The 21308-nt window shown below is 41.9% G+C and overlaps 1 protein-coding gene across 3 annotated transcripts in view; it reads right to left on the reverse strand.

The window, feature by feature from the left end:
- Positions 1-433: 433 nt before the first annotated feature.
- Positions 434-21308, reverse strand: part of MAPK6 (mitogen-activated protein kinase 6) — a 28079-nt gene continuing 7204 nt past the window's right edge. Inside the window, exons 1-6 of one of the 3 annotated variants that reach the window (XM_064389714.1) lie at positions 14128-14285; positions 8208-9414; positions 7437-7581; positions 4252-4416; positions 3417-3618; positions 434-2802 (exon numbers count right to left, since the gene is read on the reverse strand). In XM_064389714.1, coding sequence (XP_064245784.1) covers positions 1704-2802; positions 3417-3618; positions 4252-4416; positions 7437-7581; positions 8208-8762 — 2166 coding nt within the window. In that variant the 5' untranslated portion in view covers positions 8763-9414; positions 14128-14285 and the 3' untranslated portion in view covers positions 434-1703. Of the gene's footprint in view, positions 2803-3416; positions 3619-4251; positions 4417-7436; positions 7582-8207; positions 9415-13440; positions 13639-14127; positions 14286-21308 lie in introns of those variants that run through there. The other 2 variants (XM_064389715.1, XM_064389716.1) reach the window with 2 other exon arrangements.

The raw sequence follows: 21308 nt of genomic DNA on the forward strand, positions 1-21308 counted from the left end.
CCAGGCTCTTGGCTGAGGAACCTGCAGGCTCACCTTCACTCCAGGCTGCCAGCAACGTGAAGGGGCTCGCACACACGCTGCAGCTTTTCCTTTAACACTCATCTGGCTAAAACTTTGACAAAACAGTAACTTGGTTCACTCACACTCCCAAAGCCAATTGGTTTTGTGATCAGAAATGGTTATGGACACCACTGTATATTTGTGCTTCCAGAGCCACACCATTACCTGGGATTTCCTCTGTCCAGGCTGCAGGCAGCAGGACAGAAGGAAACTCTTGGGAGTCTCCTTGCAGGATGCTGCATCCCTTCCAGGGAGTTTCTCATGCTTCCATGAGCACCCTGTGTTAGGCAGTGACCCTCACAACTGCCCCAGCTGCAGCACAGCAGCTGCTCTTCATCTGGCAGGGTGTGTACAAAGCATCACAAACAGCCACTTTTGCTGGCCATGTTTTTATTTGTTTTTAGTTTTAAACAGGGGAGCCAATGATACATCCAGTATTTCAAAAAATCAGAAGATAAAACAAATTTTTAAAAGACCGAGATGCTACATGCTATATTTAACCTAATTTTATTCATGCTTGCTTTAGAGGGGGGCTGGGAGTGGGACAGGAATCATTCGTAAAAACATACAGTAAAAACAAAATGTCTCACCATATAGAACTTTAACCTACAGTAATGTTGTACCTTAATTATTTCCATGCACACAACTAACATTACAAAATTTTTAAAAAATGAACACAATTAAGACTTCTAGGAGCATTTGATAATAAAGCAATTCCTAATTTCTTTTGTAGAGATCAAGCACCTCCAATTACAAATTCCTATACACAGTGAGTGCTTTACTTGAAATGAAAACTAAAAAATAAAAATAAAAATGTATTGGATAGCCTCAGAATAAGCCGATGTTAATATATACCCAGATATGTAGGCAATAAAACCATAGTGCTAAACAAAAACTTTTATCTGAAAAGTAACTCAAAAATTGACTTTCTATAATTACAGAAATATACTTATTTGCTAAAATAAATAAAAGTGCTGCATATTAACACTTCACTATAAAGAATGCATACCAGAACATTTATAAATATTGAATGATTTTCAATAGGAATAGCTACTACAATAATGCTGGCTAAATAGAAGTGCATAATGAGAAGCACTATGGGTGGTTAATGTTTTGCCACATACTGCTGTTACCTTGAGGTAGATAACACATGCGTACCAAATTCTGCATTCATTTCAGTTGCTGCTGGTATCATGTGTCTAAGAAATGTGTAGAGTATGAAAAACTCTAAAATACGCATGAATGAAAAAAATGTTTCGGGAAAAATAGATATTCTCATGCAATTATGTACAGTCTCACTGTGTAAATTTCAAGGCAAGGTTCTTTTTCTGCAAAACATGGACACTGTTTTACTGAGAGAATGTTTTTTTTTTTTACTTGGTTTAGTGCATTTTTTACCTCCTGCATTTTGCATTATTTTGCTCTATTCTTTAATTTTGTGTGCAAACGACATGCCAGTTTAAAAACAAAACTAACTTATGTATAGAAAGTAATTCTGGATTGTAAAAACAATGGTAAACAGAAAACTAATGAAATCCATACCAAAATTACACCATCTGATTCAAGTAAAAAAATTACTTACACTAGTAATAAAAAAAGACAAACACATCTCATGAATATAAAAGAAATGTCTGCTGAGTGTTTTAGTTTAGATGTTTCAGAATGCTGCTGTAGGTTTTGTGGGGAATCTGGGGAGATGATTTCATAGCAGAAGGCGTTAGTGTGGCCTGGATGGACTTCAGAGGCGAACCAACAGGGCTGTGAAACTGAGGAATACCTATAGCCTCAAGCTGCTTGTTGAAGAGGAGCTCCCCACTGTTACTGAGAAAGCTCTCCTCTCTTTCCTTCTCCCCAAGCTTCCCCTCTTCTACTGGCTCAGGTTCTAGCATTTCAGCATCTTCTTTCTTACTAAAAAATTTGTCCAAATAACTGGTGTAAGTATTTTCTTTTTCAACTTGTTCATCTTTCCTTACCTCGCAACAGAACTGGTCTATGAGGAAGCACCCCTCCCCACCACTGACAAACTGACTGTCCCAAGAAGTTTGGTACAGAGCTTCTAACTGTGCCAAATTGGCCATTCCTTTCTCCTGCTTCTCTCTGCTCACCGACTTCGATATTATTCCTTTCAACTCTATCTGAGACACTGAACTATTCAAGTCATTTAATTTATCAACATCAGTAGACTCATGTTGTAAACTAAGCTGGATGGTTTCTGCTATAAAAGAATCAAAGTCAAACCCCTGATTCTTCTCCCTTTCTTTTTCAACAAGTTGCTGTGATGCTTCCTCAAGTGCTATCTGAGCTTTCACCAACCCATTCTTTTCACATTTAGACTTGCCTTTCTTGTCAGACTTTTCTTTGCTTTGTTCCTTCCAGTTTGAAAGATCTATAATAAGCTTGGGCTCATAGTAATGGTTAACTTCACTGTCTCGCCAAACTAAATTATCTAGGTATGAAGAGGACCTCATTTTGTAATTACAAGTGTGACTACATTCCAGATCACAATACTTGTTCTCGTGGTGATCTGAGTACTGCCAGCAGGGCTCAGTAGAGAAGTGGGTGTCAAAGGCAGGATCCTCCAGGTACTTTTCACGATCTCCATCCAAATATTTGCGAGGATCTACTTGCACTTCTTCTTCATCAGTAACGTCAGAAAGAGCCCTTGGATCACGCTGAACTTCATCAGCTTCATAGTTATTATGAATAGGCCAGTCATGGTCTGAAAACTGACTTTCATGGTATCTGTAAAACAATTTCCTAAGTGTTAGCAGCTAAAAACAAGAGTCCTCTGGCTCCCAAAACAGAGACAGTCAGGTTTAGAAATTCCCTTACAAAATAATGACAATTCAACACAAAGGTCTTCCTTAATCCAACTGGGTACCTCTTCCAGGGTTTTAATTTAATTTAGCATAAGGAAACAGAATTATGTACAACAGCTCACTCCACTTACAGAACTTTTTCTAAAGTGTGTTTAATTGACTTAAGATGTGTGAAATCTCTTTACTACAATGAAATCTCTTTACTACAATGTGCATTAAGCATTAGACAAGACATCCATAATTAAAACTCTCCTTAAACAAAGTTTATTTTTAGAGAAGTATTTTGGGGAAGAAAAAAATAATGGAAATATTAACTTTAGATTCTAGAGTCCTGAATGTAACTCAGGAACATCAGCATATCCAAGTCACATCTAAGGGATTATAAATCCAATGATAATGCTATAAGAAAATAAGAAAATTTTATTCTCAGGTCTACTCAAGAGGAAAAACACAGAAAAGGAAATAGTGCCCATGAAGCAATGTCACTTCAAGCACAAAACCATCCAGTGATCTTACCACAGCAAGTGATAAATTTACCTTTCCCAATTATAAATATGGCTGTGACTTTCATCCATTAGCAGAATATCATCAACCTCATCTTCAATGTGAAAAGGATGACTTGAAATAGGCTCATCCGTTGGAAAGGAATAAATGCTCATATAAGGATGGGACAAAGCTTCTTCTGCTGTCAATCGATCCATGGGACTAAATGTCAAAATTTGCTCCAGAAAGTCCAGTGCTGTAGAACATAAGCTACCATTAAATGGGAAATTTCTGACATTTAGAACCTAACATTAAGGTGCAGTGCTTTGCTCTAGAACTCTCTAGTTGTTTCAAAGTAGCTGCCTGTGAAGTATCAGCTACTGACAGTACACTGCCAAATATGCATCCTGGAGCCATCAGAAAGAGAGAGAAGTCAAATCTAAGATCAATCATAATTTAACTTAAAGCATAAAAAAATAGCAACAGACAGAAAGCTTCAAGCTGAATCAGTATCCACCAATGGCTACCAGGAAACACTGCTGTTACTTTGGCTGGGAGACTCTTCTGAGAACATGTGAAAGACAGTCCTTCTACACTGACTCCATTCCAATGTTCCCTTGTATTTAAAAAGCCAGTGTCTCAAAACAGAGCCACTCCAGTGCAAATAGATCCAGCAGAGATTCACAATTCTACTCTAAAGATAACCAAGCAGCCATCATGGAAGTAAATTTCTTTTATTAGGGCAGAAGATAATCCTTCTTCAGAGAACACAGATTCTTGTAACTGAAACTTGCTTTTACCAATCATACGCCTGCACCTCAAAGCTGCATACTTTTTGATGATTTTGAAACATCAAAACATTGAATCAAGGATTTTTTTAATTACTTACCTTCAGGACTGATGCCTGGAAGCAACTGAGTTAAAGGTTTGTGTGGCTCAGTCATATCGTTTCTAATGTAAACTGGAATTACATTGAGAAGCTCCTGACGGTCCTCCTCATGTACGACAGGAATTGATTCTAGAATCAACTGCATCTGTTCAAGTTCATGTGCACCTGAGCACCAAAAGAAACACAAGCTGCCATTTCAACTTTAAACACTTCTGATCCCTGTGTATGAAAGGCATGTCAAAATTCTGTGCTCTGAGCAGCTATTTCTAGTAAAAGATTATAATCTCCTGCAACAGAGGAAAGGCTGAAGTTCTGAATTTAAATGATAATAAATCTGAAGAGCTCTCAAGAAATGCTGTGGCATATGAAGAATTAGAGCTGCTACTCACAGATAAAGAGAGCTAACCTTAAGCTTTTGTAAGGGTGTTTTCACCAAGGATGAGGTATTCTACAGCAATACCCTTTTTATTACACACTACATACTGCTATCCTCCCCTTTCAACTGATCCACCTAATTAATACAGTATTTGACCTCACTTTGAATTGTATCTCCCTTATTAATAAAAACAGTAGTAGTTTAGCTCAAAAAGACATTTTGCAGGCTATAACCATTTGCATTAATATTCTACTCTGAAATCCTGCATTAACTGTCAAATGCAAGACAAAAATCATGTGTTGGTTACACAGTGATGCTCTTTCTGAAAAAAGTACTCTATTATGATTGAAATTACAGTACTCTTTTAGCACTACCTGAAGTTTCTCTGAGTAAGAACAATAAGGGCCTATACAGCAGGTCAATTTTAAATAATGAACAGCATCTATATTCAGTACTGGAGTACCCAGAAATACAACCTGCCAACTTCAGCTTGTTCAGCTCCAAGGAGGATGTAGGATCCTAGAGATTCAACTAGCAGATGAAATTATATAGGATTATTTGCATGCCAACGTTTCCTTCCTTCACCAAGCAGCTCTGGGCAATCACAAGCAATACTGATGTATGTGACAACAAATATAAAAATAAATGGGGGCAGCAAGAGACTCTACCATCTCCAAAGTTCTCAGTTCACTTCAGTGCCTGCACAGCAGTCACACACCTGCCAGGTGACTTGAAAAGCTGAGACAAAGTCACTGCAGAAAATCTGACAGAGTTCCCCAAATGAATCAGTACTGCCTTGTGTTATCTGCTTTACTGGACTGAAAGAGCTGTTTTGTTCTACTTCAGACTACAACAAATTACTTAATATGATCTATCAGATGCTATATTGCTTGTAATTTGCTGGAAAATAGATTCTACTGTGTAATGAGTACCATCCTAAAAATTAATCATCTTCCTGTCCACTATCAGCAAAATAACCTTGCAAAATATTGATTTAGAACAAAGAAGGAGAAAAGTTTGGCAAAGCTACTGAATTCCACAGCCTCAACTTCCTTTCCTTCACTTGTTCCAGGTATTCAGCAATATTAATCTGTATTCTTCCTTCCCATCCTCATCAGCTTTCTGAACAGCAGGATTCCTAAGGGATGGTTCAGAAACAGACAGGAAGTTGCAATTAACCAAATCAAACCTCCAAACAACTCTGCAGAAGAACTTTATTCAGAGTCTCGGGGCAGAATAACTATCATATCTGCAACCATCTTCCCTTTTCAAATGCATGACGTCAAGAAATGCATTTTTCTTTAGATTAGAAAACCATGGCAGTGCTAAATTTTCAGAGGGGCACACCTATATCTAAAATATTTTTCTAAGTATCTACTCAATGTAATTAAGAGATACAAACAAGCCTACAAATTTAGGATTTTGGTGACTAAGACCAAGTCTTTTAACAGAATTCTAACGCTCTGCACAGCAATTGGGCTGATAAAAAATTGTGACAAATACCAGTGACACTCAAAGGAAAAAAACCCCAAAATGTTGGCAGTTGTGATCTATCTATGCTCAATGATGAGATCTGCAGACTTTTTCCCAATAGGAAACTAATAAATCTTGTATCAGCCAAGCATGTAATACTCTGGGGACATTACTCCAGTAGTTAGTAACTCAAAGAGTGAAAAACTCACTGCATGTTAAGAGAAGACTCTGCATGTATTAATCACTGTTTTATAACAAATAATGCTTTCAATTGACAGTTCTCCAGTAACTACTTAATGGCAAGAAGCTCTCAATTCCATTGCCTTTTCATGCAAAGCTAAGAATGACTGCAGAGGTGTGCATTCAGTCCACAGTCCTTGTGTCTAAAGGAATGTGAACTTTGAAATGTAAGCCTAGCTCTCAAGGTTTTATCTGCATTACTCCTGTAATTCAAGCCAACAGGAGCAAATGCAAGAGTGAGCCTGAATGAGACAGCTGCTGCTGAGGCCCCAGGGTGCACAAAAACAAGCATTTCAGAGGTATTTCTGCAGTTTGCTCATCTGCTCCCATGGACTGAGTGCTTGTCAGCAGGTGGTGATCCCCTATAGTGCAAATAACAGTTTCACTTTACCTAAAATGCTCCAGTTTGTGCTCTGAGCTAGGTCAGCAATATCGTACAGGATGGCCATCAAGAGATGGGCTCCAAAAATTTGCTCCTGATCCTAACCAAAGCTCTAATATTGATGTACCCAATGAGACCAGAGCATTGCTTCCTGTCTTACCTGAAACAGTTGAAGGTTGCACATTTCCTTGCTGTATTGCACCAAATTTTACACCTCTAAATCTACACCCCTGGGGCTTCATAATTTAAAATATATAGAAGCGAGAAGTGATGAGGCTAACTACATTAAAAAAATAAACTTTATGCCTATGATATTCAGGGCATTCATAATCTTCAAATACTCCCTGGATGCACCAATTCACACATGTATCAGAACACTTCTTAGGCGACTAATAAATTTAGCTTAACACAATTACAGACATATTTACCATGCGTGACTTCTAACAATAAATTGTGATATTTATCTAAATATACACCAACACAAGTAATGAAATTGGAATGTCTTCTGCTTTACAGATACATCACTCTGTAGTTTATATAGTGCACAATAATACAGCACATCCTGATATGCTGCATTATATGATTATATTATATGATATGATATCAGCAGTCAATGACTACTGATGTTAGCCACAAGAACCAATCCTTCCTGTGGAAGATAATTAAGCAGTACCACTCCTTTTATGAATATACCACTGATTTTATTCTACCCACCTGCAAAGAGGGTTTTCCCAGTCAGCATTTCAGCAAAGATGCAACCTGCAGCCCACATGTCAATGGCTTTAGTGTAGTTGTTAGGAGAAAGCAAAAGCCGGGGCGATCTGTACCATTTAGTAACCAATCCTTCAGAAAGATGGCCCTAATGAAATTAATTTAAAAAATTATTAGATTTTTAAGACTTACATGTTTTAATTTATTTTAAATGCACTACTAACAAGATTTTTTTAGTCTCGAAGTCTCAGGGATTTTATTGTGTGTGTTCTACCAAACCTTCTTTCTACCTTTACAAATACCTTTGTGAGTGAAGAGCAACCATACACAAATATGACACTATTTATTAGTCAAATGAGGTACTGCGGCAAAACTTCGTCATTCTCAGATGCCAAAAAAATGCAGAGATGATACTGAACTCCCTTGTGAAACATCTAGACCAGGAGGACAGTATCTCTAAACCAACCCCCCAGAGTAGCCACACTTGCACTACAAATGCACTACTTACAATCTCATCTAGGGTTTCTATAATTAAATATAACTAAATGTTGCTCTTCATCTTAGGTTCTTTCTTCACTGTTAAAACCTTTGCTTTTCTGAACCCATTTAGTAAAAAAATATAGATATATTTTATGCTTGCAGTAGTCCTTTCTGAGGCAAACCATGCTAAGGAGCCTTCCACAGCCTATCTACCTATGCAAAAGGAAGAAAGATGCTATTTTAAGAAGGCACAGCTGTCAACGCATCACTTAGATATTCCCACTCTCTGCATACCTTGTGGGAATAATGAGGATCCATGATTCGTGCAAGACCAAAGTCACCAATCTTCAGCACCAAGTCTTCAGTATTAATGAAAAGATTAGCTGGTTTGAGATCTCTATGCAGAACATTTGCAGAGTGAATATACTTGAGCCCACGTAGCAGCTGGTACATGAAAAGTCTGGCATGATCTTCCAGTAAAGGGCCTTGCTCTAGCAAATTAGCCAGATCTGTCTCCATGTATTCCTGGACAATGTAAACACAGTTCAATTCTGTCAGGGAGCCCACGTCATCTGTCAACTGGCTTCCACTGGGACCAAGAATTTCAAATACTTTGACAATGTTATCGTGGTCAAGTCTTCTAATAATTTTGATCTCACGTAGAGCATGTTTAACACTCTGGGGATCTGTAAGGACAATTTTCTTGACAGCTACTCTTTTGTCACAGTCATTATCGACAGCAGAAAAAACTAAGCCGTTTCCACCACAGCCCAGTGGTTTTAAGTCCATATACCGAGAGCCCAGATCAAAACCATGAATGTTCATGAGACTTTCAAATTTTTCTGCCATTTTAAAATTCTTTATGTTTTTCCTCAAACTATTAAGCTTCTGTAAACACACGGAGACACTTCCACTGGTATCTGAAGGAAAGGTCTTAGAGAAAGGGAGAAGAAACACTTGGCTTTGACTGCAAGATGGTTTCTTGACACTCTCATTTCATTATGAGCCAGCCAGGCCTGTTGTGTCCCCTTGAATTTAGAGCCTGTAAGCTCTAGAACTCAAACCGAGCATAAGATCGAAAGATTGCAGCATTCATAGTTCAAGAAAGGTGCAGCATTTCTGCAGACATTAAAGAAAATACTCACAAGAAACTCAAACGGAATGAAATGACATACTATGCACTCAGCTCTACTGTGCTAATCTGTTAACATTTAACAAAAATGTGAATAAATATGCACATAATAGGCTTCTATTAACATCCTCCTCCTCACAGTGCAGATACATTCAGTGTTGGACTGGTCCTGAGCAGCGTCATTCTATGGTGCTGGTAAGCACTATTTTTTTTTCCTTCTTCCTCCTTTTTCTCTTCTTTGTTTACAGTCTAGTTAAATGGGAAACTGGCAGCTCTTGATTTACAAAAGATGCCTTCTGTTAATGATCAGGTGGCTCCAGCTCACCACAATCACAATCAAAGCTACCATCCATTTTACTCCGTGGCAACCTGAAAAGCAGAGAAAAATACATCAGTACCCCAGCACATACAAAAGTCTTCCTCCTCACCCAGCTCATTGAGATGTCCTAAATATATAACTTATTTACTGTCCAGTTACAAAAATAATAAGTCATCAAAAAACCTAAACCAATGAGAAATTATATATACTTTTCACACTTGTGGAGGAAAGCAATAATGACCAACCACCATTTCTAAAACATATATCGTGAACATTTTCAATGTAATCTATTGAATTTATGGCAAAAACCAAGAAATCCTCCCTAGTCTTAATACAGGGACTAACAAACCAAACTTGCTTTGTTAAAAGCTGTTAAGAGTCAAGCCAGAAGCAACAGTATCCACAGGATCTGTCAGCAAATTTTGAAATAATTATTTTCACTAAACTTTTCTTTGAAGCCAAAATCAGGTTTAACTATTTCACCATAGTAAGAGGTACTGGTCACAAAAAAGGGTGGCTTGTACACTCCCAGTACACTGAATATACAACACACATCCAGTGCCACTTATAAAGCTTCAATCCTTGTGATTTTGGATAAAGTTTACCAGCACCTCATATAATAACTTTGCCTCTACAAACTCAATGTTACAGGAATCACAGGGGTAATTCCTACATATCAGACAAATACTATTGCTTTATCAATTATTTCTATACTTATTCAACGTAGATTACAAAGAAAAACTAGCAGCAAGTACATTTTACAGAGTAACTGATATGTTCTACACCATTTCCCCTAACATATGGGCTCTTTCAGACATCATTTATTTTTTAACAGTGTAATGAATTCACCTACTATCATGAAAAACCAAACGTGCAATTTTCTCAATAAGTTCCCGTCAGCAACAGCAGAATGCAGTCATAAAGACCACACAGTGCATTTTTGTGCAACATCCTCACTTCTTTTAAAAGCTCAAAAATGCCACAAAGGGAAGAGTCACAGTGTGGTAATGTGGCAAGCTTTGGGCAATTCCACTACAAGTCACTTGAATGTTGTTCCCCAACATGTATAGGTCACATCAAACCACTAAGTGCCTCCTGTTCCATCTCAATCTCATTTCAGCTCTTCCCTAAATGTAAAGGTCGTCACACTATCCCAACACTTCAGAATTAATTATATGAATGTTTTCCTTTAAAACAGTGCTAGTCTTTCAGTGGGACAACTGGGAGCAAGCAAAACAAGTCTCCTCACTCCTAACACCAGCAAGAGCAGCTGACAGGTTATTAACATATTTCAAATAATGGCCTCAATTCACTAAAGTAATCAGAATTGTATAAAGAAAAAAAAAAAAGAAAGGCACACTGGCAATGAGAAACAAGACTGCTTCAATACATTTAAATATGACCCTTCCTTTGGCTCAAGCCTGTCATCAAGACAGCCCCAGTGCCTGGCCTGGCTCCCTCCTGCCACACACCACCTGCCCCCAGGTATGTGGACAGAACATGGGGAAGGAAACACATGCTATTCTCTTCTCAGATTTTATTTTTAAATAGAGATCACCAAATGTAGTATTTCTGAACTGAAAAGCATTGAGCTGCCCTTTACTGATGTGGTATACCCTGCCACAAGGGTGATCTTCAGAGCTTCCTCTACCTAGCACAGGGAACTTAAGATAGCCTTAAGAATCCTTTCTTTGTGCCTTGGCAAGAGTCCTAATCTTAAACAGTGCTTTACAAAAGTTATTATAGTCTCAGTACAAACACCATGAGGTAACACTACTACTTTACCCCAAACTATCTTGAATTTTTAGCAATATTAAGACACTAGAGTGAGGACCCCCTTTAAAATACCTATGAATTTATTTAAAGAACAAAAGTAAAATTTATCCTAGAGGACAGCATCAGTGACTATCCAACTCTGTTCACAGTTGTGAAACCCAGACATCTAGCCTCTTTGATTTTTAACATTTTTAAACTTGAAAGTATTTTCTCACTCGCATGTACTACTTTCAGGTTCACTCATTCTGAGCTGCTGCCTGTACAACACTTTACATCACCCCATTCACTTTCCCTCCAACATCCCACCAGTTGTTACAGATTAAAATTTGTACCAATACTTCAAATTCCACATTAACTTGAGGTCCAAGGCCTCTGTTTAATTACCCTGCATTAAGCTGTATTTTACATCCTTGGGACCATCTACAACCAGTTGTATTCTGCCTCATAATTAGGTTTATTGTTTCACATTGCTGATGTCTTCAACATGCAGCAATACAGAAACTGTTTGCACCAGCTGTGTGACACATCTGGAAATTCTTTTAGCTAGTTCCATTAAACAGCCCAAGAACAGATTCAAAACTATGCCCATCAGCAGCAAAGATTAAGATCTACCATCTCTTTGCTCAGATCTCACCCCCTACTGCCATGAGTGAATGCAGCAATGAAAGGTCTGCTTCAGGGAGAAAAGGAACTAAGGCCCACTCCTGAAGGAGGAGCCCTAAAATCTTCATTCTGTATCTTTGAAATGATGCATTTTTAATCATCAGTTTACACTTATCCTTTCACTAGGTGTCCACTAATTACAAGGTTTTCAGAGAACCTGCAATGATCTCCACAACCAGACTGATTTAGCTAAGAAAACAAATGGTGACAACAGAAGCAACCAACCCGGTGCAGCCTGCATTTGACCTGATCCTGCTCCAAGCTTCCTTTCTGTGAACAAATTACTTAATCCCATGTTCTAACCACTTGAAACATATAATGGACTACTGTATAAAAAAGGGTGGGAGGGATTTATCATCCCAATTTGTTCTGGACAGGCTACTGACGCAGGCACTGACATTTTCATCTAGGCTGTCACCTTGCCACGACGTCCAGGTTTTTTATAAGTGGTACTTTTACGCCTTCTTTACACAAAGTTTAAAGAGTGAAACACAAAGATACCGGTTTCTGAAGTGGTTTATAACTATGGTTTTAAAATGGGTCAGTTTTTGGGAAAGGGTAACAGAAGTGACCCAGAGAAGGGCTTTGAAATCATCCCTAGCAATGATCATCACACTTTGCTGGCTCCAGGCATTGCGCAAGCAGCCCCTTCAAATCACGCTCAGCTCCTGCACGTGGATTTATCACAGTTGTCAGGAAACAGGATGTACACCGAAATAGTCAGGTATGAGATGTTTACTTTGCCAGAAATACAAATAAAACTGAAAGATACCAGTTAATTTGATTATGCTGACCATATAATGATCAAATTATTACTCACAGGAGAAAGACCAAGAATGACTAATGACATATTATACAATCTGCTAAGTACTACCCCTTTGACTAAAAAATACGGGGCACAGAACTTTTTTTTTAGATCAGCCACGTTGCAGTCAGTAGGCAGAGTGAGTCATCGTCCAACTCACGAAACTGCTGCTTTCTAAAGCCTCCTACTTGCTCCCCACACTGTTTAGGGAACTCGGTGCTGGCAGTAAGCAAATGTTACTATTAGTTTATAAATCTTCTGAAGGATCTGTAAAAACACACAAGAACCCAGTGTACTTTTTTGTATCGTGTTTAAAAATGGTTTGGCTCTCCCTTTAGGTAATAATAATGAAAAGTCCCCAGAAGAAGCCCACCATCAGCTAACCACAGCCTTCTGCACCTCTGCAGACCTGCCACCATCTGCTGTTCCACTGAGCAGGTAACCAGTCAAGAGTGAATTCGAGATAACAACCACACAAGCAAGGACTGAGCTTGAGCAAAGGGCTGAAATGAAAGTTCCCATTTTAGCTTTAGAGCACACATTTTCTGAACGCAATTGCCAAACCAAAATGCACCCCTATTTTAAGCCACCGCTTCCTGGCATTTGTAACTGGTTTATTAACACATAATGCTGTGACGACGTTGTTTTTATATACGCACATACATCTATATAGAAAGCTTGCTGGCAAAAGCACTGGCCATACGACAACACGCCGAGCGCCGTTTCTTTTTCCACAACACAATTAACAGCCATTGTCAGGCTGATCCCAAACGGCACCGAATTAGCCAGAAAAAGAGACACATCCCACAGACACCAAGCGAGAGCATCCTACCTGCCTAGGCAAGGGTACCTGCTCCCCTCATCCCAAAACTCAGGCAGTCTCTCTTCAGGCCATTTCCGCCGGGTGTTTCAAGCGACTTATTAGGAGCATTAAGTCACTTTTCCCACAAAACGTTCCCGGAGCCTGCGGGCGCCCGGGAGCCGGAGCGCGCGGTACCTGTCCGTGCCCTGGCTCGGCTCGCAGGACCGCGCCGCACGCAGCAGCAAAACTTCCGCAGGCGGCGGAGGCCGGGCCCCCCCAGCAAAGGACATCCTTCCTCCCGCCGCCCCCGGGCCGAGCAGCCTCGCCCGCCGGGGCCGAGGGACCCGCTGCCGCCGTGCCCAGCCGGGCCCCGGCCCCCGCCGGAGCAGCCCTACCTTCAAACGCCCTTCAGGCCGCGCCCGCCGCCCCCGGCACAGGTCGCCCCGGGCCCGGCGCCGCAGCCGCCGGCAGCGCCCCCCGCGCGGCCGCCCCCGCCCGCCCGGTCAGCGCCCGCTCGCCCCGTTCGGCCCCGCGGCCGCCGCAGTGCGGAGGGGCCGGGCCGGGCCCGGGCGGAGGGAGCGGGGCGGAAGGGAACGGGCCGGGGGCGCCGCTGCGGCCGCCGGGCGGGACGGAGGGAACAAAGCGCCTTTGTGCGGCGAGGCCGGGCCCGCGCGCGCGGCGGCCGAGACCCCCGCGCCCCCCGCCCCTCGCACTCACGGGCCTTCCCAGGCTCATCGGGGGTGCGCTGCTCACACGGCCGAGCCCCGCGGCCCCGCCACCGGCCCTCGCCCGGCGCCCGCCCGCCTCGCCGCAGTTGCCGCTGCCGCAGCCGCCGCCATGTAACCCGGCGCGGAGGGCAGGGAGGGGCGGCGCGGCGGCGGCTCCGCCCGCCAGGGGCGGCCCCGGGCGGCCCTCGGGGACGGGGGCGGGCCGGCAGCGGAGCAGCGCGCGGGTGGCGGTGCGGGCTGCGCTCAGCCCTGCCGCCGAGCCTGTCCCGGGGGGCGGCCCGCGCGGCATCCCCTCGCTCACCTCACCGCCTCGCCCGTCGGCCTGAGGCACGGCGCTGCCGCCGTGCCCCGCTGGCCCGAGGGGTTCAGCAGCCTCGAAGCACGGCTGAGTCACACGCGGCCCGGAGAGGCGGCAGCTGCAGCGAAGGGAGCGCGGCCGCGGCTCTGCCCTCCCGGTGGCCCCGCCGAACGAGCGCTGTCCCGCGGCTGTGGGTGTGCGGAGCTCCAGCAGCGACCGGCGGGGAAGCGCCCGGGTGCGCCCCGTTCAACTGGCCCGTCACTAAACGTCCCTCCCGGCGGGGAAACAAACAGTTGGAAGGCAACAGGCGGGCGCGGCGCGGGCAGTTCCGCTCTCCCGAGGTGACGCTTCGGATCGGATGTTCTGCAGTCTTAGTGCCACGGCCGATCTGAGTCTTCTCCCCACGAGCGCCTACAAATCTTTGCCATTGCTGTCACCTCTAGATACCACAAAGGATTTCTGTCTTGCTATAGCGTCTCCCTTAACAAAGGCACTACGAGTCTGCTTTTCCCCAAAACCACAACTAATACAGCGAAATAAAAAAAAAAAAATGAAAACTTTACATTTTCCCCCGTGAGACTCGTGTACAGCACTCTTAGTAAGGAGAGAGAAGCATGAGGACCACAAGCCCCTAGGTATCAGAAGAGCCTTCTGCTTCGTACCCAGTTTCGGTACAACTGTCAAGGCAGGGTGCAGTTTTCCTTTTGCAGCTCCTTATATGCCTTTTCAGTGCAGGATGGCTCAAAAAGTGATAAAACAATCAATATTCATTTTTTCAGGTTAAACACAGGTTATTTATAGCTAGTACTAGGACAGAAGTTATATGCAATAGAGCTCTATTGCTCTGCTGCCATTTGGACAGAAGTATCCAATTGACCCTTGCACTTTTAGATCATGTAACTTTATTTTTTTAAATAAACAAGCCATATATCAACATCCAAGGATCTCCCTACTCAGCTTTTCTAAAGTTTTTTAAGTAACTTTTAAACTCTTTTCAATTATGCAGCAAACATCCTCTGTTTCAATTAGTCAGATGCACTGCTAGCTCTGATATTGACCCCACTACCAGGAGAGGTGACCTGGGCATTTGGCACTGCTGCCCTGTGCACACATACAGAAGTCAGTAACCAACTTTATATTCCAATGCTTGCTAATTGATAGGCAGCTCACCATGCTGCCAAGAGCACAGAAAAGTCAGAAACAAAGCTGCAGTTCTTCTGCCCACCCAGCAAAACAGAGCTGGAAGATTACTGCACTGCTGCTCCAGAAGGCCTGTATTTAAATACACTCCATAAAGAAAAATCTGCAGGAGTGCACATTTGGAAGAGGTGATGTTAGGACGGCAATCAGAGCCAAGCCACAGAGGAGTTTTTACTTGAATTAAAGGAAGAGATTTGGGGCTTAAAAAAAAGGGCAGGAGCAGGAGTGGTTGTATGTCTAAATCCAGAGCCATTTAGTTAATTAAAGAACCCCTCCATCCATACAAAATATTTTCATTATGAGAAACAAAAGAGCAAGCTGATCCTCAGATTCTAGAGTGCTGAAGCAAGAAAAATTTTATATTACATCCTTGAAACAGCACTTGGAGGGCCCATAACCTCTGTCCATTGGGACTGTTTGCCAATATCCCCAGTGTCAGTTCAGGCAGGTAGAGAAGTTGCACATCCACGGAGTTTGCTCTGCAGCAGCCCAGACTGTTTGAAAAGTAGTTTAACAAGCACAGAGGAGGTTTGCAGCAAGCAGCAAGCTTCCTCACTTGGGTAGCACATGCTCACTTATTAATCTCCCATAGCCCAGAAGTGCCACCAGTTTCTGGGTTCTTAATTCATAAGTCATGAACTGCATTCTTTTTTTTCCCCTTCCAAAAGCTTTTCTCCCATTCCAGGAATGTAGTTTCTTGTAGGATTTAGTGAATGAGATCCTTCAATCTAGAGGAAAATCTTCCAAAAGGAAGAGCATGGTGCAGGAATATTACTGGTCTTCGGCCTCACTATTTATAGAATTACAATACATATGAGAGTTGCTCAGATTTGTGTGTCTCATGGCAATTTATAACTATTTCATCCAGCAAATTGCTAATCTGTTTTCAGATTTTTAATACCATATTGATTAGGCTATAAATTACTGTGACAAGTTTTCTCCACATTTCCCACAAGAATGCAATTTCATAGCATGTAGATTATATGCTAGGTGATACCAACTCATTCTAAAACACTGGCAGATGTTAACTGTCAGTGAAATGCAGAGCAAGAAGAGAACTGGATTTCAAAGGTCATAAAGACCAGCAATTAAAAAATAATTAGAACTGCAGCAATGATTCATTTATTATATCCAAGTTCAAAAAGATCAAACAGTAAATTCCAGTGTAATATTTCAGTCCTGTGTGTGAATTGTTACTTGTGGCATAAAAGGGAATGAAATATTTTTAAGTGTCCACACCCATTATGATTGGCAAGGGAAGAAAGATTTGGAGACGGTTTGAAAAGGTTGCCCAAGGTAATTTGGCAGCTCCAGGCTTTTGTCTCAGTTTCATTGCTTGACTTACATATTCTCCCAGAAGAAGGGAAATGTGTCCTAGGATACATTTTTAAGGACTGACAATATTTCTTACCAAAGTTTAAGATTAATTTTGCATATGAATAAGGATGAGTTTAAAGGAAAAAAATCTACTTATTAAAATGGGATGGGGAGAGGTTCAAGAAATACTCAGTTTCTATGGCCTCCTTGGCTTATTCCTGCTTATTCGTGCTCTGAGCCCTAAAATACAATTTAGTTTTCCTGGCACAGATCCCAAGAGTTTTTAATTGTTTGGGTCTCCTTTAACTGCTGCCTCTTCCCATCAGCCTATTTCTCTGCAGGTGTTAAACAAAACCTTTACAAATCAATTGCTCTTCCAGCTTAGTTTCATAGTGCTGATGTTCAGCACAAACAGCACAGATAAATTTGAGTTTCACTGGCAACCCAATAGCTCAGGTGGCTTCATTTCCTGGGCACCTTCATTTCCTGGAAGTGTCAGACACTACCTTGCCATAATGGACACAGGGTTTTCTAATTTGTTCTTTTTAACACAAATGGATTTTTCTAACAAGCACTCACTCTCTAGATTAGCAGACTTTAAAAGTTCCCAATAAATCTTAAATATAATTCCAATCAGCATTATTGTCAGATAATCACACAGAAATTGCCATCTTAGAAACTTTTAACAAATGTTTGTGTCAAGATCCCTTTTTAAGTAAAGTTTACTTGGTGGTAGGTAGAGCTCCCTGGGCACAGACAACACGCTGTCACCTCATTTGGGCTCACCTGGATGGACCTGAGTTTGCCAGAGCAAGATTTGTACCATATACATTCTGATCAGCAAAGAAAACTACAACGAGGACTTGGAATAAAGGAAAAAAAAACCATACCCCAAGATCTGCATTCCTATGTGAAACAGACAGACTGGAAAAGAGCAGACCATTAACAGAGACCAATCCAACCAGAGACAGCAAAGTACAAAGGGCAGATGGAGGTGGAAGAAGAAAGTCACAGAAGATGTTCAACTTTGAGACTAGGAATAAATGGGTTATGTGACATACTTTGGAAATTCTGTAGGACAAAAAGTCATTAAACACTTAGGACAAGTAATTCTTTCCCCTTGGTAGATCATCAGTGATCTAGGACACTTTGGCACAGCAGGCCCCCTGCTTAAAATCACACCGTTTTATTAAGTCAGGCAATTCCATTGCCTCCTTTTTATGTGTTTTAAACAACACTCAGCACAGGGCAGAGCAGCTGCCTAAAGCAGGAGTTGGCAAAGCCATGTCAATAAAGAGAGAAGAGGAAAGCTTAGAAAAGTTGCCTTGTAGCTGGGTCATCACTTGAAGCATCAGGCCTCTGTGTGTAAGGCTGGAGCTCTCCCAGGTTCTCAGCCTTTCATCATTTCCTCATTAGTTTATCTTGCACAGAGATAGCTTGCACAGGATAGCAAACATGCAGAAAAATTTACTGAGGTAGGCAATTAAGGCCATATGTGTGTTAGTTTAATTTTTAAAGGATGACAGGTACCAACATTTTCATACTTCGGTGCTCCAAATGACCCAAGCTCCTTCCAACTTCCCAGCATGGAACATTGGGGGTGTGCTGGAGTCAGGCTGTAGATCCAGTCAGTGGGTGAATCTACAGATGAAAATTATTCTACAGGAGGACAAGGCAAAGCGTGGGATGGAGTGGAAACAAGGAGCACCAAATGTTTTTGTCCCAGCACTTCAGGTGCAAGAAAATTCAGTGTGTGATGGTTCTTCCCCATTCAGACCTTCAGCAAGGCACTATTCTCATCCTACCTCCAAAACCTCAAGTGAAGTGGTTAGGAGAGCACATCTGCCAACTGAAGTGGCACCAGAACATGTTTGTCTGAGGCCTCTGTGCTGCTTATTGCATTAGCTGAAGTGCTGCTACAGTAGAAAGGCAGCAGATATTGTTTAAATATCTGTAATACTTTGAGTATCTCAAGGAAGAGAGACTCCCTGGAAATAGCACTGGGTGCTCTCAGCAAAAAAATACATGTGATTTTGGATCCCTACTGGAAAATATGTCAGCACTTGGGCAAATTATGAATGCCTGATGATGGATTTATATAGAACAATGCTGTGTTTTTGTAGAACTATTGCATTTAATTGCAGAAATATATATATTGCTATGCAGAACTGTTCTTGTTCATTCTTATAGCATTCTAAGCCTTCCTACATGTAGGATTTTGATTTCTATTGCATTACAGAGATAAAGCCTCTGGTGTGATTGTAAATACAGCTGGTGCTGTGGAGTTTGTCATTTACAGAGAAGAAAAAATTGGACTAACATTCACTAAAATTTTCATCCACACTAGAATCCTCTTGAAATACATGTATAGGGGCAAAGCTCAAAACAAATACATGGGTATTGTGAAAAGAGGATGAAACACACTGCCTTGGGAGGCACTTTAAGAAACCGTGCCTTAGTGGCTGCTGAGGCAGAGGCCATCGTGGAGCACAGCGATGCCCAGCGTGCCCCAGCTCACGGGTGCAGCTGTTCCACAGGCAAGCAGCACATTGCATGGCCAAAGATAAAGGGCCACGCGGTGCCTGCAGGGTCAGGGCAGGCCTGCGGGAGGCCGATAGCAGTTCTGCTGCTCTGGGTGTGTTTTGGCTGGGGCCAACACCCTTTTTCAGGATTCCCAAAATAGCACTTATCAAAAGCAGCAGGTTGACTGGAAGCACACTGCTTCAAGTAATGATTGCAAACTGTCCCTGCCAGGCTCCTACCCCAGTCAGTCTCCTCAAGCTAAAGAGATTGAAAATCTAAGAAATATCAAGAAGTAGGGACTTTTTATAGAACATCTACCATCAAATTATACAGCGAACACTCAGCATTGCAAAAGCTATCTTGAATCAGTTTTGTTGTATTGTCAGACAGCAAAACCCAAAGTTTTCATTTCACTAACAAATATATTTTAGAAAAACCTCCTCTCCCTTAAAACTCTGTAACTTTCTCTCAGCACGTCTTACACTATCTATTTCTAAAGATTTCCACTAAAAACATATGGGACTATTAAATTATCCATATTCCCCAACACCATTTATGTCTTAGCCTTCATTAAGATTTTCAAGGTTGTTTCAGGTTTTCTCAGCAGTTTTGAGACACTGGACGGGAGGGATTGCACTTCCAAAGTATTTGTTTTCTCATGAAAACTGTGTTTTGGTTATGTGCCAGAATCAGCAGACGTGTTATAAATAGCTTTGGATAGATGACAGGAAATGATGCAAGATCTCAGGCCACTCTACAGAAGACAACTGTTTGAAGTGCCGAGGAAAGGACTTGCACCACTGACTACTGCACAGGGGGAAAAATTAATGCACAAAAGCATCATTTACTACAAAGGGTATTAGACTTATGAAACACAAGACCTCTTATTACAACTCAAGCAAAAAGTATTTGCTTGCAATTGCACTACAATGAGAAACAAGAAAATTAATTTTTCCTTTGAAGAGGAAAAACTGACCAGAATTGTCTAAACTCGCTTTGTCTTTTACTCTTGTGAAGAAAAGACACTCTCCTTACATGATAAAAATGCCAACACACACATTGGAAATTCTCCAGGCTCTGACTGGTGCCAAACACCAGGATCATCTTCCTACCCTGGCATTTCCCATTAGCTTCAGCAAAGTCTCTTCCAACTCGAAGTGCTTTAAATGGACTCCAATAACAGATGCCTGGAGGTTAAGCTGTGTCTATTCATCTCATCTGAAGAACTCCCTGTTACTCTTTGCAGTAGTAATACAGAATGGAACATGAAGTCCTGTTTCTATCAACTCCCATGAAGACAAAGCACAACGATTTAACACCCAATAAATGCTTTATTTGGAATAGGGGCAAACTCTCAGCATTCTTAAGTTTATGACAAAAACTTTGAACAGATGTAACCTGAACACAGTGACTCCAACCTTCACCTCCAGTACCAAGCTGGCTCCTTTTCCCAACTGCAGGAAACACCTCTCAGCCCACTCCCTGCCACACTTGGGCACTGTGGATGGCTGGACAACGTGCTACACATGGAGAACTGCTAAATTAGTGAGAAACACATGGTGTAGCTCCCCAGCAGGTTGTTTTCCAGCCAGTCAGTCAGAGAGGGATGCCTTTAGGCCCTCTACATCCCCACGGTACAGTTCAGCACCGCGTGGGTCTCAAAGCAGGTGTGGACCAGCCTCCTCCCTTGTGCCCTGGGCACAGGAGGAGCATCAGCACCAGGCACACAGCTCATCTCACACCATCATAACCCCCCCAGTGCTTTCTGTCCCAGAGACAGCATCAGCAGGCACTTCTGCTGAGGTGTTACTTCAAAAGACAATGGCATATTT

This window comes from Passer domesticus, chromosome 14, assembly GCF_036417665.1.
Source record: "Passer domesticus isolate bPasDom1 chromosome 14, bPasDom1.hap1, whole genome shotgun sequence".
Classification (NCBI taxonomy): domain Eukaryota; kingdom Metazoa; phylum Chordata; class Aves; order Passeriformes; family Passeridae; genus Passer; species Passer domesticus.